Source organism: Henckelia pumila, chromosome 3, assembly GCF_033568475.1.
Source record: "Henckelia pumila isolate YLH828 chromosome 3, ASM3356847v2, whole genome shotgun sequence".
NCBI lineage: Eukaryota > Viridiplantae > Streptophyta > Magnoliopsida > Lamiales > Gesneriaceae > Henckelia > Henckelia pumila.
In genome coordinates this window covers 44,706,315-44,723,246 of record NC_133122.1, presented here as the reverse complement: position 1 = coordinate 44,723,246, position 16,932 = coordinate 44,706,315, and the positions used below count along the sequence as shown (strand labels likewise).

The following is a 16,932-nucleotide window of genomic DNA, read 5'->3' as shown; positions in this document are numbered from 1 at the left end:
ATTATAAGCTTTTGATAACTTTATTTAAACTAACGATAACGTAAATGCTTTGTGTTTGTAATATGATATATAAATATAATTTGTTGTGTGTATATAATATATAACATTTATTTTTTAAGGTGTTTGATTTTAATATGATATATCTATTTTTGGTAATTTGACATTTTATGGGGTTTTTTTTTTGCAATTTGAGGTTAAGTTTATCAAGAGACCAATTAATGTGTTTTTTCTTAATATATAGTATAGATTATAATAAAATCTGAATCTAAAAGTAATGGTTTTATTTAAATTGCAATCCTGTTCAATAAAAATATATTTTCGTCAAAACCAAAATATTAATCACGCAAACAAATTTATTTATTTATTTTATTAATTTTCATAGACATGCCCCTTTGTCCTTTTGGAAATGAATATTACATATATGTATTTTTAAATTCAAATTGTCTTTGAAAAATGAGAGAAAATAAATGCACGAAGGTATATGCCAAAATGGTGCTCTCAAGGTCGTATGACGTATAGTTTATATTCTCTATGGATTACGACGAATGACTCATCGTTTGGACACTAATTATTGCTCAATACCAACCTTTCATCGATATTAAGTTTATTAAATTATTATCATAAATCTTATTTGTAGTTATTGTTCATTCATCGAATAATTGGTGTTAGCACGAAATGTTTAACAACCGATCAATATTTTCATAATCAGTTAAGTGATCGGTTGGCCTACTTGAAAAAAAGTTCAATCGATCGGATCGTTTATATAATATTAGAGTCTCGGAGTACGCGTTGCATACTCGTACAATCGTAATTTTATTTTTGTTTTCTAAATATTTGTAATTAAATTATAAAATAAAAAGATTTATTAAAAAAGATAAATAAAAATTTAGAAAAAAAACTAATTAAGGGTATTATTAACATATTAAAAAAAATTATCACCAAAAGTTAGTTACTATTCACCCATCTCCCTTAATTAATAGTATAGATATAGATAATATAATGAAAAATATATATTACATTTTAAGCAAAAAATAAAAATTATAAATTATAGTTATACATTTTTTAGAAATAAAAATATTAATTAAATAAACTCTGGTATTACTAAAATAATATTTTTTAATGAAATATAAATTTCAAATAATCGTGTATATATAATAAAATATTAAATGTAAGGTTTTAAAATAAAAAATATATATTTTCACGAAAAAAACAAAAACATGTTTTGACCAGTTTTTGACCGTTTTATCCGATTATGAACGGTTAATTGATCATTAAAATGATCTTTGAATATGTTCTTGATCAAACCTATGATCGGTTTTCGGTCGAACCGGTCAGTCCGATCCGTTTTAAAAACAATGCAATCGACGATATTACTGTTGGAAAACGGTGATCAGATCAATCAGAATTGATACCCGGTGCAGCGGAAGTTTTAAAATTTTATATGGAACGTTTCCATATCATGGGTATCAAAACTTTACGATTAAATTGTGTGTGTAAAAATTAAATAACAATTATAAATTTTTACCTTGAAATCTCGAAACGAGATTATGGACACCAACAGATTACTCTGCTCTTGTTGTATATCCCAGGAACTGATGGACGAACAATTCTTCAATCAGGTCCACGAACAAAAGTTTAATCCCTCTGATAGATTGTACTAGAAAATCTATCAGAAGTTTCTACGAAGAGAATTAACGAATTTGATCCGTTAAATCAGACTGCAAATTCAAAATTCACAGGCTGGGATTTTTCGAGCAGAGAGGGGAGAGGGGGGCGGCGGCCACTAGGTCTCAAAAACCCTAGTAGATTTCGAAAATTATGCCTCTGTTATCTAATTTCTGTACTGCAATAACTTATTTATAATGTGGGCTGCTAACAGCTTAGGACCCATTATTCATAAGTTCAAGCCTGACAAGCAAAGCCCGCATGTTCAGAAATTAATATAAAATTCATCGTGACTCAGATTGATAAACCAATTTCACCAATGTGCACAGAAACCATTTCTGCATCTTTTAGAGTCAAGATAAATTTTCTGAATTCGAATTCAGTGATTTCCAAAAAATGCTCATCCCTATATCATTTTAGGAAATCTTACTCTTCTACTCTGATATAAGAAGTCCTACTTCTTTGTTCATTAAATTTAACTCTTTAAATTTAACTATCTCAACGGGGATTAAAAATCCATTACTTGTGTGACCCTCAATGGTTCAGGGATACAGCTAGCCGTGGGCTCATAACTCCTTGTGACTCGGAACAACAATTTCCGACTTGCCCATCGAATCATGGTAAGAGCGTCTAGCAACATCGCCCCATGATTCCCTAGGTATCACTGATAGTGACTGCAAGAACCAATAGATTTTGGTTAGCGTACAGTACGGTCCCTTCATCCATATATCCCGATCGAATCAACAACCATTGGTAAATCGAGAGTCGTTCGAGATTCGATAACTATGCAATGCATCTTGAAGATCAAATAGTGACATCGCATGTGCTACTAAGAAACCATTTCTTAAAACACATCATGTACTCTGGCCAGAGATTCGTCACACTAATATATCCTCAGATTGCATAGGATATCCACACTCGCAAGTATGTGGTGAATCCTTGACAACAAAGCATCGACTCCTATATGTGTCGTAATTGCACCCAATCCCGACACCTGATGACCCCAATAGAGTCGGTAAACGAGTCAAAGTACAGTACTAACATATAGAGTCTCAATGATGTTTCAAGTAGTAAGGACTAATGGTGTACAACCAAAACCGCGGACTTTATCCACTCGATAAGTGATAACTACTTGGAAAGTCCGGATAGGGTAGTTCGATCATTCATCGTATGAATATCCATTTGCATGTTTTGAACATCTCTATGTTCCATACCAATGAAACGTGGTACTCGACATCGCAAATGCTAGTCTCAATCTCGAGCGATCCTTATCCTTATTAACGGACGGCTCAATCGACTAGGAACTGTTTAGAATATACAGTGACTATAAGATGTGTTTCATGATAGCCATCCTCATGTACTACCACATCTTACATACACTATAGTATATTCAAGGTCTTTATCAAAACAACAATAGTATATCACAATATAACAATATGAAGAAAGATAAAGTCATTGCCATTATAAAAGTATAAATTATATTAAACAAAAGATTGTTTATACATAGAGTCATAAAAGCCCTTAGCCACAAGTTGGCTACTGGGCACCCACCCTTTCAATTACAAATTTTTTTGGTTATGCTTTGATTGATTAATCGAGACGATGGATTTCAAATTCATCGATATCAAATTATTGACCTATTTGGTGGACAAAATTATCCAAATAAAATTGAATATGATTTTATAATAACTTTTGGTTTTTGGCATTTATTGATGGTAAATAAATACAGACCTTAAATATTTTATAACATGGTTTTAATATGTAAAAAATATGGATTTTATACCTTTCAAAAAAAAAATATGGATTTTATAGAAGAGTTTTGAATAATCCTAATTCAGACAATCGAAGGTTGTGTTGTTGATATATTTTGTTTGAGAGTAGATTTTTGAATCGTGCATTTTAGGAAATATTTTAAAATAGCTATATTAATAGAGAAGGATTTAAATACGTTGACTCAAGTTCTAAATAATATATTTGTTTTTTTAAACCTAAATAATATATTTGTAATCAATGGATTTGAACAATATCAAAATAACTTGAATAGATTTATGATAAAAAGATATTTATTGTGAGATGGTTTCATGAATCTATATACATAAAACATGTAGATCGGATATATACATACAAATAAAATGATATTTTTGACATAAAAAAATATTTTTCACGAGCGGACATGGTGAATAATTCATCTCACTCGTGAGACAATCTTATAAAAAATTGTATGTTGTGATAAAAATTTAAAATCGAAATCCGCAAAACCAATCGTGAGACAATCTCATAAAAAACTGTATGTCATGATAAAAATTTGTAATCGAAATCCGCAAAAACCCTTGACTCAAACAAAACCTAAAATAAATTAAAGCAATTAATTAAAAGATTGAAACAATATTAGATGGATTTAGTATCCACTTAAATCAAGATATGTATTTTTAATCTATTTGATTTGTTTGAATGTATGATCATGGTCAATGAACTTCAAATCTACTGTTAATAACAGTGATTTAAATGAATTAGAAATATTCTAAGCGTTAAGTCTCTTCATTCGAATTGAAGCAATAAATCCAAACACAAGTTCAAAGATTTTATACATATCCAACAACTATAGTAAATTAATTAATCCAAATACATCCGAGCATATTAAATTAGAGGTCTAACCATTTGTCCTTATGTAAATTAATTTATATAAATATCAACTTCTCATTTTTTGGAATGAAACATCAATTAAACAAATTATAAAATTTAAACTCCAAATTTTTTTTATATAAAAAAATGTAAATACGAGCCGTGCCGTGAATGTGACATCTTAACACGAACAAAACGAAAATGTCACGATCAAATTAGAAGAGTACCATTGTACCAAAAAGAACAAAGATAAACAAATAGGAATAAACAAATAATAATAATAATAATAATAATAATAATAATAACTAGCATCTCGAAGCACGCATTGCGTGCTCGTACAATCATAATTTTTTTTTGTTTTATAAATATTTGTAATTAAATTATAAGATTTGTAAAAAAAGGGTAAATGAAAATTTGAAAAACAAAAAAAACTAATTAAAGATATTATTGACATATTAAAAAAAGCCTCACCTTTTCAGTTACTATTCACCCTCTCCCTTAATTAATAGTATAGAAAAAAACTAAGTAAGTATATTATTGACATATTAAAAAAAAACTTCACCAAAAATTAGTTACTATTCACCATCTCCCTTAATTAATGTATAGATAATAATAATAAAAAAATAATAATAATAATAATTATTTTTAATAGAAAATGAAAATGAAAATGAAAATAAAATTGTATTGAATAAAGAAAGATGGACAAAGGAGACTGTGGAAAATGGAGTAATAAAGAAAGGCAAAATTTAAAGGCAAAAAACAGTGTATGGTTCGCTCCCTTAATATTCCTCTTTCCCCAAACCCACCTCCCCCAACCACCTCCACCGATCGCCGAGTCCCCAATCGCCGGAGATTACATATATTGTACGCGAAATCAAGAAAGGCAAGAGATTTCTCAACTCTCTCGTACGTGGGTTTTTCATTTATATGCGTGTAGATTTTTCTGTTGGTGGTTTTTGGTTCTGGGTTTTCTTGGAATATATGAGCTCCTTTCCTCGGTGATCGGGTTGTATTCGAGATGGATTGAGCTAAATTTAACATGGGATATTGGATTTCGGGTTTCTGCTGCTTTTTTTGGCTGTGTTAACAAGAGATCAATGTTGTCTCTCTTTTTTACTTTAGGTTATTTGAATGCTTGATAAATGCGTTTTTGGGGTGATTAACTTGGGATTTTGTAGGTTTCTCTGTAAAACTATCTACCCAATTTTTGTGAATGCTAAATATGGTTCAGAGTTTCAAATTTTGCCGTCAGCCATGCCAACACTGTGTGATGGAAGTAATCAGTTATATCACAGGAAGACAGAAGACTGCTCCAATGTCTTCCTGTCCACTTTGCTTTGATGTAATTTAACGGCAGTCTTTGGTCTATCATTTCCCTTTTAAATGCCAATGTGCCTAATTAGAATAGGGTTGAGCATATATAGTTGACAAATTGAGAGGAGTGAATAGTTTCTTGGAACGTGCTTGGAAAGAAATGATAACTCCAGCTCATGCATGCTCACCTTATCGCGTGCATTTGTTTATAGTTCAATTGTAACGTTCACTGGAACCAAAAATCACATTTTTTAAAATGTGTGCGTGTTTTGGTTCATGAATAACGAACAAGGGGTAAGCTTGGAGGGAGTGGGTGAATAACCACCTTGGTCTTTGCTTCCCTTTGCCACAATGACATGTTGGTTCATGAAAACTGGCAAAACTGCTTTACTAGGTTGTTATTATTATTATTATTATTATTATTATTATTATTATTATTTTTCGTTTCCTGGTTGCAGTATTAAACTTGTTTTTCTAGGCTAGATGTTGTTTCTTACACATGTACTGAAGTTTTTAAGAACGTGCATTGCCAGAGAAGCTGTCAAATCCAAAATGATGTTTTGGTGCCTAGATTGCTTTAAGTGCTCTTTAGAAACCAAAAAATGCAACTTATAGTCTTCTGTTTCAGCTTCTTAAAAATTTAAAAAATCCGATTTTTACTATTTGTGTAAATGTGAAAACTCGTACGTTCTTTAAAAATACTTAAAAAAAGTCCAGAATATATTGTCCTCTTGAACCAATTGTTTTTTCTTTTGTTTTTGCTTGACTTAATTTTTCCCAAAGCATACTTCTGTGATACTGACTGAGTTCCTATTTGCAACATATTGTTCTACTTCTTTCTAGATCTGCATACACTTTAATTTTATGTTATATCACGGACTGTATGGGATTGATTAGCACCACAAAGTGCATAGACAGGGTTGTTTTATTTATTTTGATTGAAGTAACATGGTCATTGATATCTGGAGTTGCTAATTTTACTACTTATTGAATTATAAGACTTTGCTTCAGAAATATGTCCCCAGCATATGACAATTTTGACGACTTTTCAACTTCGATTTAATTTATTTAATGGCACATGGCTTTATATTGGAAAAAGTTTAGTATTGGCATTATCTTTCAAAGATTATAATTTTCGCGGGAGGTCTTATACTGATATGAACATAATGGACAAAAAAGTTTGTTGTTACTATATAGATGTAAGCGAAGGTACCTGAAAGTTTGCACTCTTTTGAAGCTTATAATGTGTCGTTTTTAACCAACTTGTGGAATTTGAAGAATGAGCTGAGATTTACATGCCTTTGGCTTCTTTAACTGGGCTGCTATTACTCGAGGCCTAAAAAATTCATAAGAATTGTTATTTTAAGATGATAAATAATTGATTTACAAGATGTTTCAACTGTATAAGTTTACTTTTTAAATCGTCTTTGATTGCTTGATAGGTAGCTGTTTCTCAATTATTTGGTTGCAACTTGCAATAGTGATTTTATTTCTTTCATTGTGAACTCAAGGTGGCTTTTCCATTCCATTGCAAGCTCTATATGCTAAGCTGCCATTTTTCGCTTGATGTTTTTGTCGATCTTTTGAAACAGGGTTTCTATGATACTGAGTGAATTGTGATGGAACCTACTGTTTGGATTCTGTTTTACAAGCATGCATTTCAGTTTTGTGTTATTTGGCAGATTGTATGGAATTGGCGACTGATAAGCATTATAAGCTCTCACAAACTTTGTTGTGCATAAGTTATTTATTTGTCACTCATGGAGTTGTATGATATTATAAAGGCTTATTAATTCTACCCGAAGTTACCAGAGGATGAGCATGTCGACAACCCCGTTAATGTTGCAACAATAAATAGTTTTCTGATGACTTTGTTTGAAGTTTTTTTATTCTCGATTTTATCAACATAGCAGTAGCACGAATATGTTGTTTTGAGTTTTAGGGGCTCCGTGTGCGGATATCTTATCCGCCTTTTGTAACTATACATGATTTATATATATATATATATATTGTATTTTAATCCTTTTAATTATTAATAATATTTGTGTTTCTGATAAAAAAAAAATAAAATATATAAATATATGTATGTATGTATATGTATATATAATGATTTCGTTTCTTATCCAAAAAAAAAAAACCATAGCAGTAGCACGAATCACATGTATTCTAAGCATGTCCTTTTGCCCACACATCCCTGCTTTTTCCACCCTAGAGAATCACTCCTCAGAGGTCGTCTACCCCACTAAGGGATCTAATAACCTGGGTGGGAGAAGTAAAGGCTTTAACCACTTACCACCAATACGTGCTTAGATTTTATGATAATAGTCAGGACCCATTAAAGCAATGCCTACCATGTGATTAGTTTTGATTTATTTGCATATGAAATTTGGAGTATTTTCGTAATGGTGAAACATACGTGACAAATAATGCAGGAGGACTTGTGCTCGTGCTCTCTTTTTGGAAACTAAATCTCTGGTCAAAAGGTTGTACATATGTATAGTTAAATGTTCCTTCTCCAACATCCCTAAGTCAATATGCAGAAGAATGGGAGTCTCGCTAAGAATAGTTCTTTGAGACTGACAACTTCACAGTCTCTTCGTCGTCTGGGGCTTTGTTCTCAAATTTCAACTGCACAACAAACATCCCCAGTTGTGTTTCCAGAAAAACGTAGTAGAGGGAGGGCTGCCACAAGTGGTGATAATAGTGTCAACAATGATCACTCTGACAAGGCTAAGAGAGTGGAACACAAGATAGATATCGGGGATGAGCAATCTGACTTACTGGGATATGAAGTGTTTTCTGGGAAACTATCATTGGACAAAAGGGGATCTAGTAAGAATTCTGAGATGCAAGCATCAGATAAAAACGAAATAGATGCAGTCGATGCTAAACTGACAAGCAAGGCATTGATTTGGGGTTCGGAAATGTTGCGTCTAGAAGATGTGGTTTCGGTAATCTTCTATTGGCTCATTATTAATTTTGTTCAAGTTATCCCAACTTTCCTGATTTGGAATCAAAATCTATTTTGTTTTGCAGCTATCTTACTGTGTTGGTCTTAGACATTTTACTTTGCATGCTTATCCATTAAGAAAGGGTTCGTGTGGTGGCCTTTTTATCAAAAGTGGGAGAATTCGCAAAGACCATCGCTTTTTAGCTCGTAACTCAGAGGATGCACTTCAGTGGGTTAATGCTTTTGCAGATCAGCAGTGTTTCGTGAATTGCTTGCCTCATCCTATGGCTTCTAAGAAGCAGAGTTCGGATCAACTTTTCAACGAATTCCCTCCTGAGTCATATATAAGATGTAAGAGTCGGCCCAAAATGCTTGTCATTTTAAACCCTCGGTCTGGGCGTGGTCGTTCAAAAAAAGTATTTCATGGCCTGGTCGAACCCATATTTAAAGTAAGTTGTCTTTCCCCCCCTTGAGCTTCAGGATGTAGATAATGCTTTATAACCTGCATTGCATGTGGAGACTTTGAGGTCCATGAACTTTTACTTGTAGTTCGAATTTAATTGGATTGAAGAAGAAGAAGAAACAGATAATTGAGAGCTTTAGTGATAAATATTAACATTCCTTTCATTTTGTTTCATTTACTATAAACATCAATGTTGTGCTTTAGTGAATAAATACATGAATGTTGTTTCCCTGTCCTTTAATTTTCTTTTCATCGATAATCTCTGACTGGATATGTGAGAGAGTTGCACCCAAAATGCTGTGATGTAATTCAGTTCCGATTCTCACAACTACATTTGTATCAGCAAATGTTATCCTCAATTTAAGTAAATCGAACGAAGTCATAAATGTCTTATTTGTGGTTCTATTGTTAAATACTGTAACACCCCAAGAATCGCTCCATTTTGGTTTAGTGAGCAAAATATTTATTCATAGAATACTTAGAGGCTATTTGGTTAAACTCATTCAAACAACTTATAAGGTCTTCTATAGGTTATTTTAGGAGTTTATAAGTTGTATGATCTTTTTCATGGTAAGTCGCTAAGATGTCCGGATAAAATAAGATAAGAAAATTTGAAAATCTGTTATGTTCATTATTATAAGATGTTTTTATTATGATAATTACCAAAAAGGAGGCGATATTCTCAAAATAAGCTCTTTTTTTTGGTGTACTTTAAAATAGAACTTTTTCTATTATTGTTATTATCGTTATTAGTTATCGCCGTTATTATTGCTGTAGATAGCATAATAGTTTATAATTTTTTTACTATTACTAGTGTGTAAGTGTAATCATTAAATATTGTTTTTTTATATTATTATTTCTAATTAGTGCTTTGAATGTCATAGTCATGAAATCTATTTGCACAATATATCGTAAGATTTTTAGATATCATAAAAGTCATGGGGATTATTTAGATCTTAGAAGAAAAGTTAGGATAGCCCAAGTCCTTTCTATAACAGCTTATAATTGTCAATGAGCTTATTTTTCAATCTTATAAGCTATTTTTACACTTTTTTTTCATTTTTTTTACAAACAGCTTTTGCTTATAAGCTTTCCCAAACAACCTCTTGCAAGAAGTTTGTATGCTAGTTTTTAATTTTGTTTAGGGCGTTCCAAATTTGATTTGGATGTTTCCCTCGACCTTGTGTCCTACATATGCATCAGAATAAAGAGGTGATTTTTCAATTTAAAACTGGATGAATTAGTGAAAATTATGATTTAGTGGAAGATTATACATAAAATGCTTAAAATTATCACTTCTGTCATTATCAGGATGAGGCCTAGTAATTAAAGTTTTTTTTACTTTGCTCATTTGCAGCTTGCGGGATTCGAGTTAGAGGTTGTTGAGACAACATCTGCTGGTCATGCTAAGAAACTCGCAGCCAGTGCTGATTTTAGTACATGCCCTGATGGTACTCCCATTTTACTTTATAACCAATAATGATACAGTTGCACTGATCTATCTGAATGCTAATTCCAAGATTTCTTTCTCATTTCAGGTATTATATGCGTTGGTGGGGATGGAATTGTAAATGAGGTTTTCGTCGATTCCTTTTGTCTTTTCTGTTTACTGTAGCAAGGGAGTACTTTCGACAGATTAACTATATTTTCTCAGTGTTGAGAATTTTTTGATTTTAAGGCTGTGCATTTTGTGTATAGTGTTGGTGTGTACCATTTTGGATATTGATGAAGGAACAATATGAATTTCCAAACTTGGGTTCATAATAGTTATCGAGGTGGTTTTCCTAGTGGTTTAAACAGGAGGTTTTGTGAGATTCTGACCAATTTGGTTGACAAGATTATTATTGGTATGAATGCTTGTTTTCCTGCAAATTACAATGTTTGGAGGATTACACTCTTAACAGATATCTGTTGATTTTTATGAGTTCTTCGAAAAGTTTGGCACTTTAAAGTTTTCAGACAGTTGTGGTGACAAGTGGAAGTGAATGCTGTGCTCTCAAATCATTTGAAATTTCATCTCCTGTCTAGGGGTCTCTAACCTAATTTTTCTGCTGTTTTCTTTCAGCAGTTTTGTGTTTACTGTTGTCTATGGTCTTTTGAAAAATTAGTAACTAGGTGACTAGCAAATTTTGTGACATAAAAAAGTAGCAGATCATCAAAGCGATCATTGTGTCATTTCTTGCGAGGATCTCTGACTGTGCTTTCATGTCTCTGTTTAGTTTGAACTTTACACCTTACACTTCTGAAAGCTGTTCATTAGTTCTTTATTGCTTCACATACGAAGAAATGGATTCTGGTTCATGATTGTATTACAAATTTTGTAGAGGCTACTTTGTATTGATCGTTTTTGTTACTGGTTTCCTCGATGCAGGTTTTGAATGGTTTACTGAGTAGAGACAATCAAAAAGAAGCCATTTCAGTTCCGATTGGAATCATACCCGCTGGCTCTGATAATTCCTTGGTCTGGACTGTTGTAGGGGTTAGAGACCCGATATCTGCAGCAATTGCTATAGTTAAGGTACTTTTTTTATTGAACCCTCTTTAAGTTTTGTGTTGTTTATTGTGCACTTTAGGTGTCCTTTATATGATACTTCAAGCGATATACACCTGGGGCATGATTGCCGTTGGATCTTATGGTGCCCATGGCAATCAATGTCCCAGTGCAGATTATGGGGTGAAACATATTTGTGGTTATCAATGATGTGTTGATTTGTTTATTGCGCCTGCTGCATATATAGACTAGAACAGTTGGAGGACATTTATTTTTCATTTTAGTAACAGTATCCTATGAGGCATCTCTTGTTTCCCTAGGATGTCAGGAATGAAAGTTGTGGTTGACCATTAATATTTATACCAAATACCTAGACTAGGTTAATCTATTGAACTCACTCTAATGCTAAGTCATAAGTTGCGTTTTCGCACGCAAGATCACATATCAAATCTACGCAGGACTAAAAGTTTACGAGTGTGCATGCCAAAAACTTTTATGATGCTAACTCACTATCGACCTAGTCAGAAAGTAAGTTAATGACTTTTCGTGAACATTAGCAAGCTGGATTTTTCCGAAAAGGGTTTTAGTTTTCTAATTTGGTTAATTGAAATTTCATATTTAAAGAGCTGGTTTCATACATTGTGGTCAATTGAGGTTGATTATCTTAGAGGGTCGTATTTGGATATTGACGCTTGCATTGAAATTTTTCATGTGACTTTATGATTAGGCTGAGAGTGTAGATATGGGGCACATGATATAAAATTTGTTCACTCCATGTCATTTAGAAAAGAACTGTAGATACACGGAGAAGGAATATCATCATGATTTCTTATTACTTTAAAGCACAAACAATTTGATGCTTGATTCATGACTTGAAACTAGTGTTTCTTATTTGTTAATCACGTAAAATAAATGGATATAAATAAGAAACATCTCCTGTAAGTGTTTTGGGCTGGTTTCAGGGAGGTCTTACTGCGACTGATGTTTTTGCTGTGGAGTGGATTCACAATGGAGAAATTCATTTTGGGATGACAGTTGCATACTTTGGTTTTATCAGCGATGGTAATCAAGTTGCACTAAGCTTGAGTTTGATTTTAATTTCAGATTTTCATCGGGATGTTGGTGACATTGTTTTCCATCCATCCATGCTATCTTTTTCGAAGCTTGTTTCATTGAATCCAATAGTTATTTTTCTTACATTTGAGTGCCGACTAATTATATGCTGAACTCTTATGGTCTAGTAATTTTTGATACATTCTTGCTTGTCAATCTGTTAATATATGGTTAATATTTTTATTACACTAATTTAGCAATATTTTCTAGTTCAGAATTTGCCAAATTGCCTGTGCCAACATACTGTAACTGTAGGATCACTAAGTGGAGTTGTTGTTACTTGTTATTTGTTACCATATATTGATGTTTGCAGACAACAGTTGGTTGATTCATGTGAGAACCATTGCAATATAGGCAGTTTAATGTAATGGAAGAGATAGGAGATCGAAGTAATAGTATGTGTGGTTCTTCTAGGACAATGGAAAGGTGATATCACTTGGTCTCTGTATATGAGATGACTGGGTCTTTCCCAAACAGATGCGCTCTATGGATTATTCCAACATGATAATTACTATTAAAACGGAACTTGTTGTCATGATATTAGCAGGAAGTTCATTTCCACATATGAAGTTACAGTGGGAAATACAGATGACTTTGGTCTGTCTCAGACTCTCACCTTAGTAAAACTTTGAATTTTTCACAGAAGGGTATTAGATTTACATGGGGTACTTGAATCTGGATATGGATAGCTGAGTAGATTTCCATGTATTTTATAAAAAATTTGAAATATTTTCCCTGTGGATTACACTTCTAAATTGGGGGCTCAGATTAAGAGTGTCATACAGTTTCACAGTCATTATGATGTTTTGGGATAGATAAGCCCGGAATTCATTTATGGTATAACAAACTTACTGGTTATTTTTTTTATTCCAGTAATACTTCATGCATCATCTTTACCTGATAACACCGGATCTAGTACTTTAGATTCTATTAGAACTATGTCTATTTGTTTAATTGAAGGTGGTTCTTCCATGATATGTTGAACTAAGATCTCTAAATCCTATCTGCCTTCTTTATGATACTTGGATCAAAGGTTTTGAGTCAGTTCAAAGTGATGTTTATTTTGAGTTGGTTATTCATTGATGTTGGATTGGGAGAGTGGAATAAAATTTATCATAAAGAAGGCAGTTCAAAGTGACGTTTATTTTGAGTTGGTTATTCATTGATGTTGAACTGGGAGAGTGGAAGAAAATTTTAGGAACATGTGGCCTTCACCTTTTTTATAAATTATTTGAAAAAATCTTTTTTGTTTGATCTGCGTCGATGACCACTTTGTAATTTGAGTATTTGACTGAACTTGACCACCCTTCTCCCACACTCCCCGGGGGTGGATGTGGATGCATGAATCTTATCTACTCAAAATCTCTAAAATTAAACATGAAAAGACTGAAATTATTTCATAACTACAGTTTATGTGATTTTAGATCTGTGTTCTCTAGATTTTCTGTAACTTTGATGTCGATTGCCGTAGAGTTAATTTTTTTTAACTGACTTGTAAACCTTCTTAAGCAAATCCTCTTCCCTTTTTATGAATAGTGCTACTTCAATCTAATAATGTGCTAATTTCCTGGTCTGTGTTGTCTTTTCGGTGAACCTACCAAATGCCACTGTCTTTACTGAACTAACTTTAATATTATCCTGGTACAGTGGTACCGTTTGTAATATCTAAAATCACTCCATGTTTCAGCATTCAAGCCTGGACAATAATTTTATACTCCTTAAGTAGCAAAGTAATTTTTTTCCAGTTATGACGTATGATACTTAATTTCAGGAAAACTTAATTTTTATTGTGAGGTTGATTCTTGCTGCAGTGTTGGAGCTCTGTGATAAATATCAGAAACGATTTGGACCTTTACGTTATTTTGTGGCTGGTTTTCTCAAATTCTTGTGCTTGCCAAAGTACAGTTACGAGGTGGAATATCTTCCAGCACAAAGAGAATCTGGAGAGTTTAAAATTCCAGCTGATCGGGTAATTGACATGTCAGAGCTATACACCGATATTATGAGGAGATCAAGCAAGGAAGGCCTTCCTCGAGCCTCAAGCTTATCAAGTATTGATTCAATAATGACTCCAAGTCGAATGTCTGGAGGAGATTTAGATGCTACCTATAGCAGTAGTGAGCCATCGGAATATGTGCGTGCCATAGATCCAAAGTCAAAACGGCTATCAGTTGGAAGAAGCAATTTAGCGGCCGAACCGGAAGTTATCCATCCGCAAATGCCACATACAGGGACTCCAAACTGGCCCAGGACTAGGTCCAAATCAAGGACGGATAAGGGATGGGCTGGATTAACTATCGCAACTGATAACACTAGGTCTTCTTGGGGAAATACAGTAACTAATGATAGAGAGGATATCTCATCAACAATATCCGATCCCGGTCCAATTTGGGATGCAGAGCCTCGGTGGGACACTGAGCCTAATTGGGATGTAGAAAATCCAATTGAATTCCCAAGACCATCTGAAGATTTGGAAGCTATTGAAAACAAGGAAATGGTTCCAAAAGCTGAAGAGAATTGGGTGCAAACTAAGGGCCAATTTCTTGGTGTGCTGGTGTGCAATCACTCGTGTAAAACTGTTCAAAGTTTGAGTTCTCAGGTGGTGGCCCCAAAGGCAGAGCATGATGACAACACTCTGGATTTGCTATTGGTCCGTGGAACTGGACGATTGAGGCTGTTGAGATTCCTCTTGAATTTACAAAGGGGCAGGCACATTACATTACCATATGTTGAATATATCAAGGTAAAGCTGTCTATCCGACCTTTCCTTCCTCCAATATGCATATTTATATATTGAAAGTAAAATATTAACAACAAATAGAGCTTGATTTGCTAAGCTGGAGACAATTATTTACTCACTACTTATAAACTTTTTGCTTGAGGAATGTTCCTTTGTTGTGAGGACTTTTTCTAAGATAGCTCTTGCTCATGTAGGATAAAATAATTTCTCTGATCACCTTCTGATAAATATATTCACCAAATTCAGGTAAAGTCTGTAAAAGTTAAACCTGGAAAGCGCACTCACAATGGGTGTGGAATTGATGGTGAATTATTCCCCGTAAATGGTCAAGCGATCTGTTCATTACTTCCAGAGCAATGCAGGCTTATTGGCCGCTCGTCTCGTTCTAGTAAGTAGCCATTCATCCTTCTATTTTTATGGCTAAGGATAGTGCGGCTGCACGTCCTCTGGAAAACTTATGATTACGGCGCATATCTAGAGGCAGCATTTCACTGAGATAATTCATTCCCAAGTCTAGCTCGTGACGAAGTTCGTGTGTCTTGTAAATTTTGTCGACATCTTTGTAGCTTCATTCTTTTTACATATCTTCGAGTGTGGTATGTGTATCGTATGACTAACCGACTAACCCAACTCGCTCGACTGTAGGGGAGTTGGTTTTCATGAGTCGGGTCTTAGTTCGAGCCACGTTTCTGTAATTCTCGGAATTATATTCCATGTATTATGGCCATACATACATTCAGTAGTACGTGCAATCTGGCTTTGTGTGCAATGTAACGCTCTCTAATATCCGGATTTTGTATGTCAAATTTTCAATTTGCAGAAACTCTTGTCCTCTAATTTCCGATTTTTTTTTTCCTTCCCAGTTTTCATTATATATGAAGTGAACTTTGATCAATGCCTGAACACATGAGATACTGCTTCTGGTGCAAATCTAAAATTTGATTTTCAGATTGGGGAAAGTGAGCAAATCTTGGAATCTGGAACTTTTCTATTCCAAAATTTGGTCAAGAAAGCGTATTCTATTTTACATTATTACACACCATTAATAGTTCGATATCATCTCATTTGTGACAGTGACCAAAACATCATTCGTTAGCGGAGTCGAGCCTTGATTTCGAACGAAGGCAAGAGTGAAATAAATCTCATTCCATGTAATAAAACAACAATAATTTAAGTATGTTTGGGAGGAAACATTTCCCAATTTTTTTAAATAAAATTTAATAAAGTTTCAAAATTTTGTGAAGGAAAAGCCGAAAAATGTTTTTTAGAACCTCTCTCAAATATTACATTAGTAATTGTGATGTAATGCCACTCGGATAATAACATGATTCTACGTCTAAGTTAATAATAAACATTTCCCCAAAATAGCACCAAACGTTCAGTTCATATTCCAGTTATTACTTCAGAAACACAATTTTCCAAACAACTGTAAGGTGAGAAATAGGAAACTAATTTAGATAAAAAACACATGAGACGGTTTTACAAATTACGAATCTCTTGTTCAATTCAAATTATGAAAAAAATATTATTTTTTTATGTCAAAAATATATTTTTTATTATAAAAATGAGTTGGA

At 33.3% G+C, this 16,932-nt stretch overlaps 1 protein-coding gene across 3 annotated transcripts; it reads left to right on the top strand.

Annotated features, from left to right (window-relative positions):
• Window positions 1-5,022: 5,022 nt before the first annotated feature.
• On the top strand, window positions 5,023-16,184 carry LOC140890852 (sphingoid long-chain bases kinase 1). Of its 3 annotated transcripts, none has more exons than XM_073298971.1 (9): window positions 5,023-5,170; window positions 8,034-8,552; window positions 8,638-9,000; window positions 10,372-10,465; window positions 10,553-10,590; window positions 11,386-11,532; window positions 12,468-12,567; window positions 14,430-15,361; window positions 15,605-16,184. In XM_073298971.1, exons 2-9 carry the CDS (start codon window positions 8,136-8,138, stop codon window positions 15,752-15,754), a joined length of 2,241 nt encoding a protein of 746 aa, XP_073155072.1. In that variant the 5' UTR covers window positions 5,023-5,170; window positions 8,034-8,135; the 3' UTR covers window positions 15,755-16,184. The 3 variants fall into 3 exon arrangements, with proteins under 3 accessions (XP_073155072.1, XP_073155074.1, XP_073155073.1); XM_073298973.1 differs by having other exon boundaries at window positions 5,035-5,193; window positions 8,037-8,552; XM_073298972.1 differs by having other exon boundaries at window positions 5,035-5,193.
• Window positions 16,185-16,932: the final 748 nt, after the last annotated feature.